At 53.8% G+C, this 20,917-nt stretch overlaps 3 protein-coding genes and 1 non-coding gene across 9 annotated transcripts in view; 2 read left to right on the top strand and 2 right to left on the bottom strand.

The window, feature by feature from the left end:
* The first annotated feature begins 584 nt into the window (after positions 1-584).
* Positions 585-717, top strand: LOC141419109 (small nucleolar RNA SNORA51). The gene has a single exon (XR_012443773.1). It is a non-coding gene; the product is annotated as a small nucleolar RNA SNORA51 (small nucleolar RNA).
* A 4,024-nt stretch (positions 718-4,741) lies between these two features.
* LOC141418786 (protein FAM246B-like) lies at positions 4,742-6,485 on the top strand. Its single transcript, XM_074060671.1, has 2 exons — positions 4,742-6,004; positions 6,347-6,485. The coding sequence occupies exon 1, from the start codon at positions 5,235-5,237 to the stop codon at positions 5,970-5,972; it is 738 nt and encodes a 245-aa protein (XP_073916772.1). The 5' UTR covers positions 4,742-5,234; the 3' UTR covers positions 5,973-6,004; positions 6,347-6,485.
* A 421-nt stretch (positions 6,486-6,906) lies between these two features.
* On the bottom strand, positions 6,907-10,560 carry LOC109684311 (carbonic anhydrase 15-like). 3 transcript variants are annotated; one of them, XM_074060668.1, is made up of 8 exons: positions 9,919-10,560; positions 9,601-9,636; positions 8,951-9,121; positions 8,253-8,467; positions 8,053-8,145; positions 7,796-7,862; positions 7,525-7,691; positions 6,907-7,417 (listed from the first exon to the last, which is right to left on the bottom strand). In XM_074060668.1, exons 1-8 carry the CDS (start codon positions 9,983-9,985, stop codon positions 7,193-7,195), a joined length of 1,041 nt encoding a protein of 346 aa, XP_073916769.1. In that variant the 5' UTR covers positions 9,986-10,560; the 3' UTR covers positions 6,907-7,192. The 3 variants fall into 3 exon arrangements, with proteins under 3 accessions (XP_073916769.1, XP_073916771.1, XP_073916770.1); XM_074060670.1 differs by having other exon boundaries at positions 6,907-7,336; XM_074060669.1 differs by having other exon boundaries at positions 8,253-8,413.
* A 150-nt stretch (positions 10,561-10,710) lies between these two features.
* Dgcr2 (DiGeorge syndrome critical region gene 2) overlaps positions 10,711-20,917 on the bottom strand; it is a 74,518-nt gene continuing 64,311 nt past the window's right edge. For all 4 annotated transcript variants that reach the window (XM_020160714.2, XM_020160715.2, XM_074060664.1 and 1 more), the window contains 3 exons: positions 16,425-16,577; positions 15,222-15,458; positions 10,711-13,404 (listed from right to left, as the gene is read on the bottom strand). In XM_020160714.2, the coding sequence (XP_020016303.2) occupies positions 13,148-13,404; positions 15,222-15,458; positions 16,425-16,577 (647 nt within the window). In that variant the 3' untranslated portion in view covers positions 10,711-13,147. The remainder of the gene's footprint in view (positions 13,405-15,221; positions 15,459-16,424; positions 16,578-20,917) is intronic.

Genomic DNA, 20,917 nt, shown 5'->3' with positions numbered 1-20,917 from the left:
AGGAGGCAGCGATCAGGAGGATCATGGTTCCAAGCCAACCCTGGAGACTCTAGCTCAAAAAAAAAGGCTGGTGGTATGGCTCCAGGTGTAATGAGGCAGATGTGTGTAGGTTGCCCACACCCTGGCTCAGGGATAGTTCTGACCACCTCAGCTGGCCTGGGCCCATGCCCTCCCCACTAATTGATTATTGGATGGGAATCACCAGGTTCTTCCTTCCCATAGGTCAGCATAAGTTTCAAAGGCACCTGGAAAAGAGAAGCATGCTCTGTTTCTGCCTTCCATCTGTGCCCACCATGCTCCCTTTTGTAGTTCCCTTCCCTAATTTTTAATAAACTCCATGTGTACCCACGTGTCCTGCCATGGATTCTTCCACGTGGGACACAAAGAATTTGGAAGTCTTCTGATCACAGACTGCACCATTGTTGTTAACAGTAAGAGTGCCTGCCTAGCAAGCATGAGGTCCTGAGTTCAAACTTCAGTGCCACCAAAAACAAAAACAAAACCAAAAACCTTGCTAAACTGCTACCTTGTGAGACTCCCCTTTTTGTGAGACCCCTTGAAATGCTTTTCATTTGGACCTCAAGTGCCACCTGGAGCTAACCACAGGCTGTGTTCTTAACATTGACTGTATAGAAAGAGAAAGCAAAGTAAACCTGCCCCGTATGCACCTTGGCCCAGACCCTGTGCCTGGTCTGTATTGTGAATGGGGAGACATGGGAAAAAGAAAAAAGAGTTCCTGTGACTTATATGGAAACTGGGAAACTGATGGGACCCTTAGTTCTTCCTGTAATACCCTGACAGGTAGGGAAATTGAGGCCAGGTGATAGGGCTGTAAGAGGTGCTTAAACTGCTTTTGTTGAAAACTCCTTACTTGGATCCACGAATTAACTAAACACAGGAGAAAAGTCTGGCATCTGTCTCCATTTTGCACCTGTTGGTCTTTGCTCTGAGCCATTCTCTCCTAAAGCCACCTTGGAATCGAGGAAGGACAGGAATGATTGATCTCATCTTTGTGACAAGGGACTGAAACTTCCCCTAAGGAACAGTGAAGACTTGCAGGACAGACCACCCCCCAAATGAGGACACTCACCTGTAATGATGAGGCTGCACCCTGGATCAGGAGTGATCATCTCATGGGAACCAGATTGCTCCCCTCAAGTGGTACCAGCGATAACGTCTTTTCCAGAACCCTTCTGGGAACCCTTGGACTGAGATAATGGCCAACCCGGCTCCTCTTGACCACTGGAACACAGCTGTGACTGGGACTGTTTAACTATGCGTACCTTTTGTCCCCTGTCCTAATTCTTTGTCTGTCTAAACCTACAGCTCATATCTGTACCCCAAAGATGGGCTGAGAGCTTACTCTGCCTCTTCCCATGGTGGGTCCCAGGTGGTGTAAAAATCTACTTTCATTTGGCATACAGAGGGCAAGTGGCTGGACCTGACATGTGGAAGCCCAGGAATTCGGGTTTGGGGTCCAAAACTCTGGTTTTAGGGCATCAGAGATCTGAGTGAAGCCTCTGAACCCAGAACCCTGATGGTGATTGGATCCTCTGGAGAGATCAGACATACCTGCCATGTCTGACCTCTACTCCGCCTCCCCAGGGGTCCTCTGGAGTTCTCCACCACCTTCTAGAAGCAGTTCTAAGACATGCACAGAGATCCCTCAGGCCTTCCCTTGGTGTGCCACGCCCTACATAGCCCCTTGAAGCCAGGCCAAGACCTAATGCTCCACCAGCTTCAGGGACCCTTGTTTGCATCTCTACCTCCTCTGCCTCCCCCAGAGCTGTGCTGGGGGAACCCGATGGTCAGACACCTGCAGAAGACAGGGTCTGGGGGTTGGACGCACCTGGGGGGTCTGTACATTCCAGATACTCCCTTGAGAACTGTAAAGCTGTTGTCACACCTGCTGCTCCCCTCCCCCTTTCTGGTCAGTCAGATTCTTGCAGCTGCCCTCTTCTGGAAGGTTCCCAGAGACCCCTCAAACATGGTTGAATGCTCTGCTGGCTCCCAATTGCTCTCTGATTCAGGGAAATAAATCCTCCTGTCTCTGTTGGCTGCCTGGGTTTAACAGCAACAGAGGCAATAGTGACAACAGTTGTCACACAGAGAGATTGGCCCATCTAGACCACTGTCTGGAGCTCCAAGGCTTCCTCGCAACACCCACCCCCTCCACGTTGTTAGCGAGTTAATAAAAAGCACATTGACCTAGAGGGAGGTCCTGCCTGAATGTACAGAGATGGAGCCAGGGGCCAGGTTGGGGACTGCCTGCTGCCCACCTCCCCACCCCCACAGAGTCTGGCCCTGCACTGGGGCAGAGGGCAGATCTGCTTTCTTCCTCCTCACCCCCTACCCCTTCAGCTCTGCCCCTGCCTCCTGTCCTACCCTTCTTCAGGGCTACACCTCTGCACTGCCCAGCTAGCCTAGGCAAGGCCCATCTCTCTCTCCACCCCATCCTGCACCTCCAGACCTCAGCATCCGATTAAACCCGGGCCAGGAATCCTCCACCTACTTCTTGGTCCTCATTGCACTTGAGCTTGGGGGCTCAAGGTCATGTGATACGTGTGCCTGTTTACCCCTTACAAACACCTGGGCAGCCCACCTGAGGATCATCGAGGTCCCAGGACTCCCTACCACTCTACGCTCGCTCCTTCCTGCACCATCCTCTGCACATGTCCTGGGCTCCACATCTGTAGCCCCAGTCTGAGCTCGCTGCAAAGGTTCAGCCTCTACCTGCCCCAGCCTGTCCTTAGTCAGACACAGCAAAACCGGTTGGCAAGCCTGCAGTTTCCCTGCACCTTCCCCCTCCCTCTTAGTCTCCTTGCCACCCGCCCTGGGATCTTAGGGTTCTCCTGCATTTCACAGGTGCGTACTTGGCTTAGAGACCCTCGGTCACATAGCCTGTCTCCAGTAGGCCTGGGGAGGGAATCCAAGGCTTTTTTAGTAAGCAGCATTTGAATTACTGGGGTTGGTGTGGGAGTGTGGTTAACGAGGCTCTAGGGACGAGCAAAGCCAGGTGCTGGAAGTCCCAGGGGGAGCAGGTGACTGAGCGGGAATGGGGGAGATTCTGAGAGGTTGACAGAGTGCCAAATTCTTACCTCCCCTCGTGCACCTTCCAGAGAGACAGGCTTCAGTGAATGAACACGTGAATGAGTGAACTAGAGGGAACATGGGGACTCTCTACAGTGGCTACAGGGTGGACAGCGTTCCTTTGTCTCCACACATGCAGACCCGCACAGAGCTGCAGACAGGCCAGCTTCTGTGCATCCTGGGGACAAAGGTTGCTGTCTCCCCTTTCAGCCCTGCTGGATCCAGGCTCCCCCTTCTCACAATTTGGTAGGGGAGGCCCCAAGGCCCAGACCACCCAGAGTCCTAACTAGCCCCTGGGGTGCAGGGAGAACAACATGCCTGATGGGGAGATGCTGCCCTGTAGAGGGGCCCACAGGCAGCGGGGCACGTGCAAAGGCACCAAGGCAGGAATGAACAGGGGTGCACTGGTGAAGAGCTGCACAGAAGGTAAAAGAGATGCAGGGACAGCCATGAGTCCCGATGCCAGGCTGAGGAGGTAGACCAGATGAAAGAGCCTAGCCTGGCTCCTCCCCCCTGAGTTCTCTATTGTAAAAGCGAGACCAGCCCCGCCCATTCATCCATGTGCTCCTTCATCCAACAATCAGCGTATTTCAACACCTAGGACCTGGTCCTGGGGCAGATTGCATCCAGGAGAATGTGACCCAGCCTTGGGTTCAGGGGCTCCTGGGGGAAAAGCCATTTAAAAATTGACTTTGAGGCCAGGTACTGGTGACTCACACCTGTAATCCTAGCTACTTGGGAAGCTGAGCTCAAGAGAATTGCAGTTGGAGGTCAGTCTGGGTAAATAGCTCACGAGACCCCCATTTCTAAAACAACCAAAGCAAAATGGACTGGAAGTGTGGCTCAAGCGGTAGAGTGCCTGCTTTGCAAACGTGAAAGAAAGACCCGAGTTCAAACCCCAGCCCTGCTGAGTGCTGGTGGCTAATCCTAGCTACTCAGGAGGCAGAAATCAAGAAGATCACTGTTTGAAGCCATCTGGGGCAAACAGTTTTGTGAGATCCTATCTCGGAAAACAAAGCAAAACAAAAAAGCCATCACACACAGACACACAAAAAGGGAGCTGGTGGAGTAGTTCAAGGTGTAGGCCCTGAGTTTAAACTTCAGTACCACAAAAAAAAAAAAAAAAGTCCCACCAAATAAATAAAAAAATAAAAAATTGGCTGTGAGCCAAGCACTGGGGAATCACCTACATGGGAGGCTGAGGTGAGATGATCACTGGAGTCTAGGCGTATGAAGTCATTCTGGGTAAGAACAGCAAGACTCCCCTTCCCCAAAAAAGGGTGTGAAGGGTCCTGGGGAGAGGGGCTTCAGTTACCTGCTGTGAGATCGGGTGGCAAAGAAGGTTTTTCTGCCCGTCTGGGATGAGTGGGAACCATTTACCTATGCAAAAGCCCAGAGGGCTAAAGGTTACTGAGTTAGAACAAGTTAAAAAAGATGTGGCCAGATACAGTGTGAGATGGGCTGGGATTTCTGCAGTTTTAGTGAGGGCTGAGGCACTTTCCAGAACGAAGACTCTAAAGAGGTCGAATGCAGGGGCAGGAGCTTGGAGGTACCAAGGACAAAGATGAAATTCTGCAGCTGTGTAGACAGTAGGGGACACCGTGAGGACATAAAAGTAGCCTGGGCTGGGCGTGTAGTTTAGAAGTTGCTTAGTACGCAGGAGATTCTGGATTCCATCCCCCCCATGGAGGAGGTGGCCCTGAGCCTTTGAGGAGGTCTGTGGGGGTCCATGACCATGTCCCATCCCCTCTCCCGCCCCCGACTGCGATGAAGACAGCAGCTTCCAGTAGAGGATGTGAGCTGGCAGTGCCTCAGCATTTGCAGCTGTTGCTCCATGTCCTGTCACCTCTGCAGAAAGCCAGTCCAAGCCTCATATGGGGACCCACCCGGGACTCAACCAACAGCAGTGTCCCCATGGGCAAGTCCCACACACCCGTGCCTGCTTGGCACCGACCTCCCAGGGCCCCCTGGAACCCCAGCCTCCCAGGCCCCAGGCGGGATTCCCCGAGGTCCTTGGTCGTTCCCAGAGCCATCCCAGGGGCCGTCTCCATAAAGGCGTCGCTCGGGGCGGTCGCTAGGCTGCAGACTGGGACTCCGCGCCAGGCCCAGCGCTGGTGGTGGTGGTAGTGGCGGTGGCAGCGTGGATGGCGGCGGAGTCCGGGCGCTCGTGGGCTCAGGCGCGCAGCGCGTACGGCGCCAGCGAGGCACTGCGGCGAGGCGCGGGCCGCCGGCGGGCCGCCGGGTCACAGCCCAACGGGGCTGTCCCCGAAGACGGCCGCGCCCCAGGCCGCCTGGCTCGCCTGCGGGGCCAGCTCCGGGCGGCGGCGGCGGCACGGGCAGAGGCCCCGCAGCTGCTGCGGCTGGTGGAGCGCGCGGGGGCCGGGGCGGCGGGGCCCGGAGAGGGGACGGAAGCGCGTGGCAGCGGCTCGGTGTGCTCCGTGTGCGGGGAGCCGCGTGGCGGGGCCACCTACCCCGCGGGCGTCCTGGAGGTGAGCGATCGGCGGCTGCAGGAGGGCCTGGCGGCCGTGCGCGCCGAGCTGGGTGCGGGGCTCGAGGCGCTGCGCGCGGAGCTGCGGGCCGAGCTGGACGCGCTGCGCGCTCTGCTGCCGCCGCCGCCGCCGCCGCCGCCGCCGCCGCCGCCGCCGCCGCCGCCGCCGCCCCCCCCCGCCCGCCGCGAGCCCCGTGCGGTTCCCCGCGCTGCGCCCCGAGGCCCCGCCCTGCTGAGGGCGCTAGGCACCGTCAACGCTTTGATGGCAGCCTCGAGACCCGCAGACGACATTCCTGATGCTCCTGCAGACGGCGGTGCGAACCGAGTCCCGGCCCGGAAGAACCCCAAGAAAACTCCGGTGCCGCCAGGAGCCCCACAAGGTGGCGGAGATTGAGGGCGTTCGCACCGAGGGCCGCCCAGGACGAGGTGTGGAAGGAGCCGCTAGCTGGCGGGGCTCTGGTATCCCCTGGAGGGGGCAAATGGACGCAGTTCGAAATGAGATGAGTCCCCTAGGCGACACCAGCCAAGGCTCCAGCATTTGGAGGGTGGGCGACAGAGACTGGGAATTGCCCAGGATCGGAGACTGGGGTGATCGGGTGATCACTTCTAGAGACTTAAGTCTGGACCTGAGAGAGCGGATAGAGCCCCTTTTGTCTTGGGGGGGGGAGATCAGGGTCAGGGTCCTGCCAGCAGGACAGCAGGCAGGTCCAGGGGGTCTTCAGCTGAAGTCCCTGGGGCTGCTGATAGCAGTTTGTTTTTTCTTTAAAGGTCCTAGGGAGGAAGCAGGGCCTGCTTACGCTGGAAAAGTCATCCACACACTATGCAACAGATGCCATGGACAAGTGGGTGGCTGAGACACAGTGTCACTGAGGGAACTGCTGTCCCAATACATAAATCCAGTTCCCACATGGCATTAACCAGACAGCGGCCTGATTAACCACCATCACTTTACTGGCAGTCCACTTTACCCCGCTCACTGGACAGTCTCACCTGTCCAGTCTCTCTAGTCAGTATCCCTAGGTCTCAGTGACAAGAAGGACACTTTACCCCTTCATTTAGCCTTCCCGTGGTTGCCTGGACACCAGCATCTTTCTAGAAAGTGTCACCTTGCTCTCAAGACTTTGCAAACTAACTTCCCTTAGGTCACAGGGGTAGGACTTCACCACCCAGCTCTGTCACCAGGATCCAGCAACCCAGCCCAGCCAGTACCAAAGCCTGGAACTGAACAATATTTCACCCCCTGGCCTGGTGAACTTCTCTAGGATTATCATTTACCTGAGCACAGTATCCCTAAATTGGTTACCCAGCTCAGTTTTTAAATAAAATGTGTCATCTCGTGCTAAAGGTGGCATTTTAAGATGTGCTGGCTTTTCTTTTCCCATCTGACCAGGGCACAGAGATGTGAAGTGTAGGCTGGGGGTGAGGGACCCTTTCTCCCTCTGAGAGGGATCTGGGGGGTGGGTCTGGGGATTCTGGAAGAAGGTCTGGGGTGGGATGGAGGAGGATCTCTTAGGGGTCTCTTGGTTATGTGCCAGCCCACTTCCTCCCTAGTCACATTGGACCGAGGTCGGTAGGTGTATTGTTTATTGTAGGAGGGGGCATCACGCCTGGTTCCTAGGGACCCTGCCAGAGCCACAGGCTAAGCCCCAGGCCTGTTAGAGCCTGATGCAAATCCCCCAGGGTGGGGGTGTGGGGTGGGGCTGCTGCGCTGATGGAGGCTCCTGGTGATGCTGAGATCTTGCGCCCTCCAAGAGGCTGCTGTGGGCGGAAATTATCGGTGAGCGGCACGGTGTGCAAACCTGGTAGCCTGGCCTGGGGCACAGTGTGGAACTGGGCTACCTGAGGGTGTGAGGCGGAAATGAGTTAAAATGGGGAGGGGACGAGCTGAAGGGCTGAAGCTGAGGGAAGCAGGGCAGCCTGGCCCTGGGTGGGGGCAGAGGCCTCACCTGCTCACGCCCGATGGGTATGGTGCTCTCAAAGACCGTCCAGAGCACCACAGGTTCGCAGCCCGGGGTGGTCAGTGACCCAGAGTAGCGATAGTAGCGTGAGAGCCCTGAGGCCCCAGGCAGTAGCGAGGCCAGAGGAAAGGTGGATGTCAGATTCACTGAGACCCCTGGTCAGGAGAGGGGAGAGGAGACTGGAACCTCTCTCCATGTGCTCTGTTGCCCTCCAACCCCCGGCAACCTCTAGCCCGAATGTGACCTCTCCACTCCTCACCAGGGGAAGACACATTTTTCAGGTCCGACACAATGGCAGAGAAATTGAGGTTGTCACGGTCCTGTTCCTGGAGAGGGGGATTCCAGTGACAGGGACTCTGAGTGGGGGTCTCCAAAGGTGAGAACTCTGGGAGTATGTGGAAGACTGACAACTACTTCTCCCTACCCACACACTCCCCTGCTCCCTTCACCCTGCTCCCCAACATCCTTTTATGGAAACTGTACCCCTTTTTTGGAGTCACACAGCCCCTCCCTCACCTCCAACAGCACAGCCAGTACTGCAAGGCCATCTGGGTGACATTGTGCCTCCGCCATGTTCTGGTACTTTGTGTTCACGTGGACCATGTGCATCTGGGGAGGCACAGACCTCACAAGGCATTCAGATGCCCTCTTCCCTCTCCCTGCTTCCCTCACCTCCATGGGCCACTCCTGCCACCCTACCCATAGCCAGAGCCTACCTCCATGGCCCGGTGCTGCCTGTCCAGGCTGTGCTCGGAGCCTGGGTGCCCGGGGCTCCCCCAGTGGAAGTGCAGCTGCACAGGTTGGTAGGCAGGCAAGGGCAGACCGGCTCCCTGAATCTCCAGGTGGCTGTGTGGACCAGCATCCATGCGGAGTAGCACTGAAGGTGAGGAGCACATGACAGTTTCTTCCTCTCCCTGGGACTCATCACCACCTGCAGTGGAAATTGCCCACTAGCTAGGCAAGTGAGGGCAGCCCTGTTCCAGCTGTGTAGTCGTGGGGCGTTCTCCAGGCATCTTGGGGGCTGAGGGGATCCTGACTGCTGGGTGTGCCCTGACTCGGTCCTCAGGAGTGGTAGCTGGTCTTTATTTGTAGGGAGGCTCCTGACACCTATGGGGGACAGGTGTGTTGGCCACTGTGCGTGTTCCTGCTTTGTGGGTATTTTGATTCTTATGGAAATCCCATACTTGCATAGAGTTTTTTAGCCCATTTGTGAAGATCAGTGACTTGTATTTGTGTGGTTCCTAACCTCTGTATGGAGTCTCAGCTCGTGTGTGTGTGTGTGTGTGTGTGTCTTGATCCCTGTTTCTGTGAACTGCCACTTGTGTACCCATGGGGGCTCCTTTAAGCTGTTGAGTTCCTGCTACTGTTTGGCGGGGGGTGGGGTGGGTGGGGATCTTGGTCCTAGGATGCTGACCTGTATGGCCGTCATTTTCCAGGGTCCAAGGGCCTGGAGGTGCTGAGTCGTAGCCTTGAAAGATGAAGGGCCCTAGAGTGGCATCCCGCTGGACCAGGTGAAGGTCAATGTTGATGGGAGACTGGGTTGGGCCCCCACAGGCAGGGGCTAGCTCTTTCCAATAGGTAGGGCCTGAGGAAACAAGGTCTGAGGTCTCTAGGGGTGGTCAAGGAGGCAGCCTTGGGGTGCACAGGGGAGGGTGGATCCCACACACCAAAGAGTAGGCAGCTTTGGGAAAGTTCTTCCACACAACTGGACAAGTTACAGGCTCTGCTCCCCCCCTCACCTGCATCTGACCTAGCCACCAAGTTTGCAGGCCAACTGCCCCACCAAGAAACAAGAGTGGAGGATTTGGCACACCCACACTGGGACCTCCACTACATGCACGCACGTGGGCCTCCACAGTGACAGGCAGATACCAGCAGGACTGGGGAATTACAGCTGACACAGACACACACAGAGGAACAATCACACAAATGTGTGTCATTTAGTTACAGGAACACAAGGAAACTGCAGAGACCACGGAAGTGTGGTGGCCAAGTTTAAATAAACCTCTCTACTATCTCCAGGTCACAGACGGATCCAACACAGCCTTATGTAACTGTTCTCACCACACTTTGGGTCCTGGGAGTCGTAGCACCAGACACCTGCAGACAGTGGGCAGGGGACAGTGCTGAGAGACCTGCTATATGGACTCTCTTCAAGTCCCATCCCAGCCAGGGTCCAAGAACAGGAAGCAGGCTTGGCCCAGGAGAGTCTGGCTCAGAGCCTGCTCTCCTGTCTGAAACCTCAAGTATCTCCTCCCAAACTCTCCCTACCCCCCACAAACCCCATCCCACACACATACCAGTGGAACCAAATGGGTGGTGGAGAGGACAGGGTTGGGTAGACTGGAGACCAGATGGGATAGGCAGAGTTGCAGTGCTCACCCTCTGAGATCGACTGCACCCCCAGCTGCACTGGGAGGAAGGGGAGCAGGAAACCCAGGACCCACATGGTGTGGAGGTGGCTGGCGGCTGTGGCTTGGGAGAACAAGAAAGTGTCAAAGAACCTTGAAGTGAGGCTGCTACATATTCATTAGTGGGATGGGCTAGGGGCGTGGCTGTCCTGTAGGATCATGGGGCGGGCCCTGGATAGGGTCGAAGGGGGTGGCACTCAGGCAGGGCCCCAGGGAAGGGAACTCACTAGACAGGCGCCCGATCCCAGGGCTGGAAACCAACATAGGCTACAAGTCAGTCTAATGGCTGGCCTTCATCTTGCAAGGAGGGGGTGTGTCCTATTGTCATTCCCATTTACAGTAGAGGAAATGGGGGTTGGGGACTAGGAGTGACATGCCAAAGCCATCAGCAAAAAGGTCAGTTCAAAGGGTGAGGCCACCTTGGATCCCAGCGCTCAGGACTTGAGGGAGAACAAGACGGGGGTGTGGGAGGACCTTTGCTTCACTGTAAGCCTGTGACCAGCAACCCCACTACAGGACTACCATTTCCTTCCTATTGATGCCCCTTTTCCAAGGATTACCCTACCAAAGGGTCTGGGGGAAGCTGAAGCCCTCCCCCTCCAACCGGCTCAGCCCCAGGTCACCCAGGAAAGTCGCCTCTGTTGGACACCTGCAAGGGTTGCAAATCCTAAGAGAGTCTTGCTGAAAGGCCATGCCGGAGCCACTCCCTCCACAATCAGTGGCAGCTATGGGGCAGGGTCACACCAAGGACTAACCACACCTCTTCCAGAACACAAGTTTATTTGGCATTTGGATGAAATGGTTCTCACAGCATCTTAAGAAAAATACACCCAAACTAAAACCCTTAGTGAAAGGAAAACGTAAAAACAGGCATTAAGACAATGTACAGTATTAAATTCACCTCCACAAGGCAGGTCGGAGGGCACCTGGTCTCTCAGAAACAGTGACAAGGCAATCAGGGAGAGGGGGCCTCCGAGAAGCTTGGCCTGTCCCTCTGGGGCCCAGTGTATGGGGCAGGCAAGGGGCACAAGCACATAAGTCTCTGCAAATGCTGGCCTCGGGAATTTTCATCAATCAGATCTTGCAGAGGGTGGCAGATGGTATGGCAGGGTGACCACAGATGGGCAGACCCCAACTCCCTTTTTAACAGCCAAATGGCCCTGCCTGCAGACCTTCTGCCAGGCCTCAGGAAGCTGGTGGCCAGAGGGCTATGGTGCTTGGTCTGAGTATCCTGGGGGGGGGCCTGATGCTCCCCAGGGGAAGGTCACCAGGCAACCTGAGAGCACAGTGGACAGAACCCTGGTTAGTCTCGAAGCAAGTCACCCTATCCCTCAGCACCTCCTACATGCTTGACTGGCCCCAACAGTCCTTTACTCCCCAGAGGCCGCTTCCTAGTCCCACCCACCTTGTGCCTGCTGCCCTGCCCTGTACACAGGTTGTGAGGCCTAGAGGGACCTTCTGAGCTCTGTGGAGCCCTCCTGGGGTGGCCCTCAGGACCCTTTTGATTGGCACCAATCAGATTCTTGATTCTGCTCTGGAGCCTGGCTGCCCAGCATCCAGCACACACCAGAGGCACAGTGTCCTTCCTGCTCTGTTCCTGGCAGTGGATGTGAGGCTCTTGGGGTCATGTGATTCTAAGGAAATAGCGGCCTGCAGCATCTGGTGCTTGTAGGTCAAGCTGTTCAATGAGAAAGTTCACACCCCCAGCCAGCTCTGGGATGCAGGTCAGGTTTGTAGGAAACTCAAGATTCTCCTTCTGTGTGGGAAGGAGAAAATGGGTTTCCAACCAGAGTGAGAACATGACTAGAACTTGGCTGTCCACAGAGGTCTGTTGCTGCAAGGCACACAGAACCAACCACAAGCCTCAGTTGCTCTTCTCATTCCTTTAGTGGGACAAGGGTCGCAGCTCCACTGATTATGCCAAGGGCAGAGGCTTGGACTCTGCTGTCTCAGTACAGCCCACAATGAAATGGCTGTCACAAGACAGTGGGGCCCCATCCCAGGTCCTGTGAACCACCACCTGCGAACATTTGGCCACATACGGACACACATGGACACACACAAAAGAAAAGATCCAGACATTCAAGGTAGAAAAGATATGGATGTGCTAAAAATCGCACAGAACCCGCTTAATCTCCAAACCTCAGAAATGCTAAAGGCTCATGTCAGGAGACAAGGCCACTGCTCAGAGCAGGCAAAAGGCCTCCTGTACCCAGTGCTGGGGAGGGTTGGAGGGTTGTGCATGCAGCCACCAGGCACTGAGCTTCAGTGGTGGCGATGGTGCAAGAAGTGGACTTTCAGGAGATGGGTGCAGCCCAGGATGCTTGTTTCAGCCACCCCTCCTCATAAAGAAACAATCCTTATGGCACAAATAAGTTGGGGGTGGGAGCAGACCAGGCCCAGAGGCCATTCAACAGGAGGCAGGGCCCAGGGCTCCAGTGTGACAGACAGGAGCTGGCTCAGCCCAACAATCAGCGGAGGTCCAGAGCCTCCTCCTGGGCGAGCCATGCAGAGCAATGCCATGGAGATGGGAGGGGCAGGTTCGGGTCTCTTGTCAAAGAGCCAGGTTTCACAAAACCCAGCCAGAAAGAGGGCACTGAGTTCTACCTCCTTCCAGGCCCCCTTCTCAGGGCTCCAGGGACCTCAGTGCTTACAGCTGGACCTGGAGGAGTCATCCCCAGAGCAGCTGGTGCAGCACCCTCAAGGCCATCTCCCTAGAAGCAGACCTTCTGTGTCAACACTGACAGTCTGCAGGTACCCCTGCTGCCTCTGAGCAGCTGCCATGGGGACACTGCAGCAGCCCCAAACTCCATCCACCCAGGGGTTCAGTGATTAGTTGATGACTGGCCAAAAAGCTTCTTAAGGTGGCACACTGCAGTGAGCAAGCCCACCCAAGATGTGTTTGGTTTGAGCACAGCCAGTGCCTTCCATTACCTTCCTCTGAAATGCCATTTAAAAAAAAGATAGTGACCCAAAGCTATGCATGTTTGTGAAGCCCTCAAGGAAACTTGGTGCAGGTGCTCACTCTCAGAGGGAAGCTGTCTGTAGTCTCTATGTACACACACACACCCACTGGTGGGTGTGCAGCAGTGGAGTGGGTCCAGGCTGTGGCAAGGCCCCTTCAAGTTTCCTACAGGGATCGGTGTTTTCTCAACAGCAAACAGGTGCTCCCAGCCCATTGGGGCTGCAGGCTGGGCTGTCTATACCACTGTATTGAGGGAGCCACGGATATGGAGGCTGCCCCCTGTTGGTGGCTCTGCAGCTGGGGCACTCCCGCTCTGGTTAGAATCAGAGGGCACAAGCAGGGCACTGCTGCTGTCAGCAGAGTCTTCAAGGTCTGCCAAGGAGGCCTCCGCAGGAGGCAGAGACTGCTCCAAGTGTCTGGGCAATGCACCGTCAATGCCTCCGTCCCCTGGGATTGGCGGGCTGGCCTCTGCAGGCTCAAATGCATTGTCATCTGCAAGAGACAGAAGTGTCAGAGGCAAGTGAGGGCCTGGAACGAGGGAATGAGGTTGGGCAGACTGGGGACATCCCTGCCTCAATACTCCTACCACTGCTGGGTAGTGAGAAGGTCCTGGGGGAACCTCTGGACCTCAGAGTCTAGGGGGAGAGCCTTCCCCACATGGGCCTTGTTGTGCCCGCTGCTCCCTTTGGTTGGCTGCCTCATGGCTGGCATCTGGTATATGCAAGGTGTAGGGCACAGAGTGAATAAAGTAGACATCGCTTCATCTTGCCTCGTGGAGGACAAGATGCAATGACAATCACTTGAACAAATGAAAGTCAAGAGAGAAACCACCAGAGACTCAATAGGGGCCAGAACCAGCTCAGCAGGAAGGTGGGAGCAAGTGATCCTGAGAGGTACTGGGCCCAGGAGAACAGAAGAGCACTCAGGGCTGCAACAGGATTGTGAAAAATGAGAGGACAGGAGACAGGATTGGAGCAGCCAGCCTTGAGAAGCACACGGGGTTTGGCAGGAAGTTCTGGTCCAAGAGAAGCTTTGGAGGAGGCAATCCAAACTTCCTAAATTTTGCCTGCCCATTACTATGGACTGCTCCTGAAAATTGGTGGCAAGGGGTCCTGGGGCTGCATCTCTTCCCTGGCCCTGTCTAGCAGTCTGGCCCAGCCCAGGTTGGTGTCTGGGACCTGCTGTCCCCCAGTGGCAGCCCCTCCAGGAAGCTCATCCTACCCAGGCTCTCCCTTTTTTGTGGTGATAGGAATGCAATTTGGAACCTGGAACATGCTAGGCAAGTACTCCACCACTAAGCTATCCTTCCTATCCCCTATCCTGGCCTCTCTGACAACAGTCTGTGATAATCTGCTGAGGGCAGGGGTCAAATCCAAGTCTTTCCTGCATCCCTGCACAAAACAGCAGTGCCAGCCTCAGATGCCCACTCTGCTGGCATGCAGGGCTGCAGTGTTATTCAGGCATGGGTGTTTTGGAGGATAGACAACACAGGAAACGGGGACAGGACACCTGCGCTGCATGCCGGGGCAGTGACAGGGAGGCAATGAGGGGAAGGATACGCACTGGACGTTCCTTCCCAGCTACACAGTCCCAGGAGGAATAACTTTCGGGATCAGATGGGAAAAAGACTCAAGCAATTGGCCCACCTCCCAGAGCTGCTTTCTGACATGACGAGGGACTGTCAGAACAGTGACAGCAGTCTCTTTAGCTTACTACATGTGCATATGTGTCTTTAGAGCCAAGTGACTTGCTCCTACATCTGGGTCACAGCTATTCCTGTCCCATGACTACTACTGCCTGACTACAGACTGTTTCAAAAGAGCTGGGCTGAGGGGGCCTGTACTCAGCTACTAACAGGTGCTCACAAGAGTGAGGGAGGAGCTGGGTGCCAGTAGCTCACAGCTACAATCCTAGCTATTCAGGAGGCAAAGATCAGGAGGATCATGGTTCGAAGATAGCCCTGGGCAAATAGCTTGAGAAATCCTATCTTGAAAAAACCCACCACAAAAAAAGGGCTGGTGGAGTGGCGAAAGCAGTAAGAGTGCCTGCCTAATAAGTGTGAGGCACTGAGTTCAAACCCCAGTGCCACAAACAAACAAACAAAAAAGAGGGAGTGAAGAAAGAGAGGGTCCCACATACTGAGGGTAACCCAGCCCTTTCTGCAAAGGTAGTCCTAAGAAAACCAGAGAGAGGCCAGAAACAAACAGAGGTCCTCAGGCTTCTAGGGCTCAGGAAGACCTGTGGTCTTGGCCCTGCATGTCTAATGGTTTGACAATGCCATGTTCCTTCTCCCTGGGCTGGGCAGGTACCTGCGGGGTCGTAGAACACACTGTCAGGATTGATGGAGGCCTCGTAAGGTGGTGGTGGGTCATCAGGCTGGTCGATATCTGGATACTTGTAAGCCGTGTAGGGAGGTGGAGGGTCGTGGAAATGGAAAGTCCCACCTTCTCCGTCATCAGAAAGATGCAGTGGGGTGAGGCCTGTGCCAAACCCATCTGGGCCGTAGTCAAAGCCAGGGATCCTCCGGCCAAGGTTGAAGTGGTGCACTGGGCCATCAATAGTGAAAAATGGGAGCAGAGCTGTGTCACTTGGAGGCACAGTGCCTGCCTCATGAGCCTCCCTCCTAAGACTGAGCCTGCCATCCCTGAGCGCCAAACTGCTATAACCAGTTTCCCACTTGTCAAACACACCTCACATTTCACACAAGAGCTCCAACTTGGGTAGAAGAGCCTGTCCCTGGCTCCCTCCACCAATGTGTCCTTACCCCATCACCCACATGCAACCTGTTACTCTGCCCTGTCCCTTTACTGCGAGCGCCAGTTTTAGGACTGCTACATTCTCCCCAGCTCTAACATTCTTCCAGATGTCCAACCCACAAAGGTCTTTGAGTTCTTCCCACCCTGGAGCTGCATGAGCCTGAAGGAGGGTCATGGATGAGAAACCAGGGCTGTGACAGTAGGGGGCTTTCAAGCCCAGCCCAGGTGCCATCAGAGGCACCAGTGGCTCCTCACACAAGTGTCACTCTTACCTGTTACCACCTGCCCCCATCCCTCCTCACACTGTACAGGAGCCTTCTGGACAGGCCTGATACACTGCTGAGGAATTCAGCCACCTTGTGTGGCCACTGTTGTTTGAGGCATCTCCCCTGGCAGGTAGCCTACACTCACAACTCAGGTCATTGAAAAGAGATATCACTGTCTGAATGAACAGGGTTGTCCTTCCTGCTTTAAGGCTCAGAGGACAGAAGGCTTGCCTCTACTTTCAGCCCATGGATAGGTCCTCAAATGCCTGCCTGTGTTTCTGCCTCCCCCAGGGTTTGCTCAGCTCAGGAACAGGTATGTGGCAGAGGCCCCTGCAACTTCCACTAGTGGGGACAGGCTCAGCCTCTCCTTCCTCCCTAACTTTTTCACCAAAGAAACTGCTACACCTTATCTTACCCCAGACTCTACCTTGGAAGGGACAGAACCCAGGATAGGGTAGACCTGGAGGGGGCTGGGGTTCAGCACACTCACAGTTTGCTCCAATTAGAGACTCAATGCGCTCCCGGCGTCTCTGGCGCAGTCGGTGTACCATGAAAAGCAGCAGTGAGAGGATGAGGAAGGAGGAGATGCAGCTGACGACCAGGCGCATCCCACTGGCCATGGAGTCGAACAGGCTGTTGCCATCTGTGAGGAGGGGGAAGGAAACTGGCCACTATAGGAAAAGGAGTTTGCAGGGCTGCTGGTGTGGCTCAGTGGTAGTGCAAGTGCTGGCATGCATGAGGCCCTGGGTTCGATCTCCAGGAACACACAGGAAGAGATGCTCGCATGGAGGACACCACTGTACTTGACAACCTCTTAGGAACAAAGGGCGAAAAAAAGCTCAAAGTCGAGTGCTGTGACAGCACAGAAAGCAGAAAAGGGAACATGTTTCTGGAGTAGTGTTTCCACAGAGGAGCCATTTGTGGGGTACTATCACTGCCTGGCCCCACCCTGGCTCATTCACACTGAGAACCTCAGCATTTTCCTCTAGAAAGCTATGAGAATTAGATGGTCGCTGTGTGTAAACACCCCTCCAACTGTCATTGAACAAGAAGTGCAGACTGTGTCCTGGGACTGGTATTTCTAGGAGATCAAGCATGAGCAGTTCAGGGCGTGCAGATGCAGCTGAGGTGTGACACTCCTGTGGAAGCCACAAGTCCTTCCCCAGGGGCAAGGCTGTGCCCCACCATGCCCTCCTTGTTCAACAGGACGTGATGCGCCATCCCTGCCACCCTGAACTTATGCAGGTGTGAGACACACTTGACCTAGAACATAATTTTCAGTTATGCCTATGTTCCCAAAACAAGGAAGCAAGATCAAGGGGAAAGATGGAGGGCAGGTCAGGGTTGGGAAGGCCTTCCCAGGACGCTTGTTGTCTGAGGCCTGCAGCTCTTTAAAGTTTAGAGCTCCAGAACCAGCAAGGAGCCAAGATGAGGTCAGGCAGCCTCCTTCCCAGAAAGCCGGGGTCTCTTTGGATGGAGCCCTGGGCAGTGGGAGTGGGAGCGGTGCTCCTGCAGAGCTCGGTCCAAGGTAGGTGTAGTGAGGACAGGCTGCAGGGAAGGGGCGTGGAGGTCAGGGAATCCATGAGGAGGTGCCATAGCATCCAAAGGAAGAAATGCCAAAGACTGGGACAGGTGTGGTGACACATGGGGAGAAGCAACAGCACAGGTAAGTCTGGGACTCGGATTTATGATATTTCACTGAGGGACTTGGGGGAGGACGAAAGCTGCTGCTGCATACAGGAGCCTCTAACAACTGCCAAGGACAAGGCTCACAAAGGACAGTCAACTTCAATAGCGTTCATAAATGGGCCTCCATTGCAGCTGTGAACAAGTCCTCAATCCTTCACAAGCCATGGCAATGAACACACAGTCCAATCGCACACCAGCCCTGGGCAAATCTACACAGAAGAACACTTGAGACTGCAGTGCTAGCCTTCACTACACACGATAATGCAGAGATACCCTTCCACACCCAGCTACTCTGTGCACATCCACACAGGTGGAGGAGGATTGGGGTAGCACTGGCTCTACCTCTTTGCTGGATGAATATCAGGGGAAAAAGCCATGAAACTAACCTCCTGCTTGGCTGGGAGCCAAGAAACAACAGGTCCAAGTTGTAGCACCTTCCTCAGCCTTTCTTGGCCCCCTCTGTCCCTCCATCCTTTTGGTGGTCACACTTGGGGAGGAGGTGCTACTGGAATTTAGTGTATAGAGGCAAGGGGTGCTGACATCCTAATGTGCCCACCACTCAATGTCTGGTCTAATATGTCAATATTATGGAGGTGGACCCCTGTCCTGTCCTGCTGCACGGCGCACTGAGGTCTCTGGTGTTGGCTATGAGCTGTTGATGGTGGGAGAAATGTGTGGTACCAGGTGAGAAGGAAGGGGGCTTGGACTGGCTAAGTGCCTACACTGTGACGGGCATGTCTACTTGCTCTTAACTTGAACAACACTGGAGACTCACATGAAAGCACAGATGAGACCAGCAAGTGGCCCAGGCATACCTGCCTCCACAGACTGAAGATAAAGACCTTCGGAATGACAGGCTTCAGGAGGAGGAGGAGCCTGTCAGCTCCTCGAAGAGGGACCCTGTATAGGCAGGGACCCTACTGAGTTTCAGGAACACCTGGTGACGTCCCCAGGCAAGCAGGTTCCCAAAGGCCAGTCCCGAAGAGACACTTCACGACTTACGTGTGAGCGACTGACTCCCAGAGCCTTCAAATCACTCTCTTGCCAGCCCAATTCACTCCGTAACAACATAGATGGCCAGATCTGGCTCCTGCCCTCTTCCTATAGGGTCAGGAACCATCTCCTAAAAGCTGTATTTGTTCCTGACAACACTTGCGAAGTGGACATGTGAAAAAGATACATCCTCTCACTAATTAGCTGCTTTTCTGGAGTCTTCTGACTTCTACTGGCAAAAATTTCATTCCTTTCCCTGGGAAGAAGTCCACTGACCCAAGGGGCTGGTGAGATGTCTGTTAATTGGTGGCCAGCTCAGATTTTCCAGGGAAATGCCTAAGAAAAATGTCTCCCTGAAGTGACTAATTCATAATTGGTTCTAAAATAAACTCACATGGACAACTGGCCCTCCATGATGAGGACCAGGAGAAGTGTCACTTGCAATAAGGTACAAAGAAGAGAGCCTGTCCCAGAACTCAGAGGCCAGTCCAGAGGTTCTAGGGGACCCATAACACGGCTGTTTCCTCCATGGGGCCCTGGACTCCCAGACAGAAGATACGTCCTGCTGGGGTAGATGCTGTTGGAACTAAGGGTGCCCTGAAGTCCACCAGCCTGACCCTTAATCTGGTGCCTGAATCATTCCAATACATCTCCAGATGGCCACCCAGCCAGTGCATGAAGAGCTCAGTGATGAGTGCTGAGCTTGGTTACATGGTGACAGTTTCAAAATCTCTATCAGATATGGTAGGTGAAGGTCAGCAGGGATCAAAGGTCAGCGACCTGGACCTCAATGTGGGCTCCACTATTCACAACAGCTGGGCACCCAATCAGCCACTCTCAGGGCCTTATGATACCAGGGCTGCCTCAGAGCACCAGTGCAGGAGGGGGTGGATGTTAAGAGTTCTGGCTGCTCCACTCCAGTACTTGGTGCTATCAGTGTTATTATTTAAGTCTCTCTATAAGGCACCCCATGTAGATTTAACATATTTCCTTAATGACCAATTTTAAGCACCTTTTCAGGTGTTTCATGGTCATCATATACATTCTTTGGTGAAGGATAATTTAAAATTTTTCCTTTTTCTTTTTCTGCATATGGATATGCAACTATTCCAGCACCACTTATTAAAAGACTATCCTTTCTCCATTGAATTACTTTTGCATCCTTGTCAAATATCACTTTACCAGGTAGTGTGCGACTATTTTGTTCCATCAACTTTTATTTCTACTTTTTCATCACTATCACTCTGTTTTGATTACCTAGGCTCTACCATAACTTGTAAATTAGGTATTATGAATCCTATAACTTTGTAAAAACTGGGCTATTCAAATTCCTCTTCCATTCCACATAAGTTTTATAATCAGCTGTCAATGCCTACAAAAAACACCTGGAATTTTGGTCAGGATTGATAATTTAGGGAGAACTGATCTACAAACAATGTTGAGGTTTGTTTGATATCAAACAATGTTCTGATACCTGAACATGGTGTATCTTTCCTTTATTTAAGCCTTTGATTTCTTTCTTTCCTCAGTGTTTTGTATTTGTAGCATATACAATGTATACAGATTTTTGTAAGATTTATAATTAAGAATTTCATGTTTTTGGTGCTATTGTAAATGGTACTTTTCTTTAAAATTTCAATTTCCAACTGTTTACAGGTAGTATAGATTTTTGTATATTGACTTTATATCTGAAGACCTTGATAAACACACATAGTAGTTCTCATGACTTTCTTGTAAATCCTCTGGGATTTTCTAGTCATGTCATCTGCAAAGAGTAATCATTTCTACCCTTCTGGTCTGAATGCCTTTCCATTCCTTTTACTTCTGAAATGGTTTTTACCTCAAGTAAACGCTGAACAGAGTGGTAAGAGCAGACACTCTTGCTGTGTCTCAGGGGACACTGAAGATAATATTTGAGACCCTATTCCTACTATCTTTTTTTTTTTTGTGGGACTGGTGTTCGAACTCAGGTCTTCATGCTTGCAAAACAGGCACTCTGCTACTTGAGACATTATACTTCTAGTCCATTTTGCTCTGGTTACTTTTTGGAGGTGGGGTCTGGCAAACTATTTGCATGGGCTGGCCTTGATCTGCTGAACTGCAGACCTCCTGGTCTCAGCCTTCCAAGTAGCTAGGATTACAGGAGTGAGCCTCCAGTGACTGGCTTAGTGTCTCCACTTTTGGTAGCAGTCCTGATCCTTGGTACTTCTCAGGAGAAGGCCTCTGGGAAAGTCAGGAGCCCATGGAGACATACCCATAGCACAGGTGGAGCAGGTTCTGGCTAAGGTGATCTGACTGTGC

This window comes from Castor canadensis, chromosome 18, assembly GCF_047511655.1.
Source record: "Castor canadensis chromosome 18, mCasCan1.hap1v2, whole genome shotgun sequence".
Classification (NCBI taxonomy): Eukaryota; Metazoa; Chordata; class Mammalia; order Rodentia; family Castoridae; genus Castor; species Castor canadensis.
Note: the sequence above shows the minus strand (reverse complement) of the source record. Positions and strands in the feature narration are given on the sequence as shown.

Excerpts from the sequence above, each read along its gene's own strand:
- LOC141418786 (XM_074060671.1), top strand. The coding sequence starts at position 5,235 with ATGGCGGCGGAGTCCGGGCGCTCGTGGGCTCAGGCGCGCAGCGCGTAC.
- LOC109684311 (XM_074060668.1), bottom strand. The coding sequence starts at position 9,985 with ATGTGGGTCCTGGGTTTCCTGCTCCCCTTCCTCCCAGTGCAGCTGGGG. Across the intron at positions 9,122-9,600 it reads CTCCCAGGACCCAAAGTGTG|GCCCTACCTATTGGAAAGAG; the intron begins GTGAGAACAGTT and ends TTGTTTCCTCAG. Across the intron at positions 7,863-8,052 it reads TACTGGCTGTGCTGTTGGAG|GAACAGGACCGTGACAACCT; the intron begins GTGAGGGAGGGG and ends CCCCCTCTCCAG.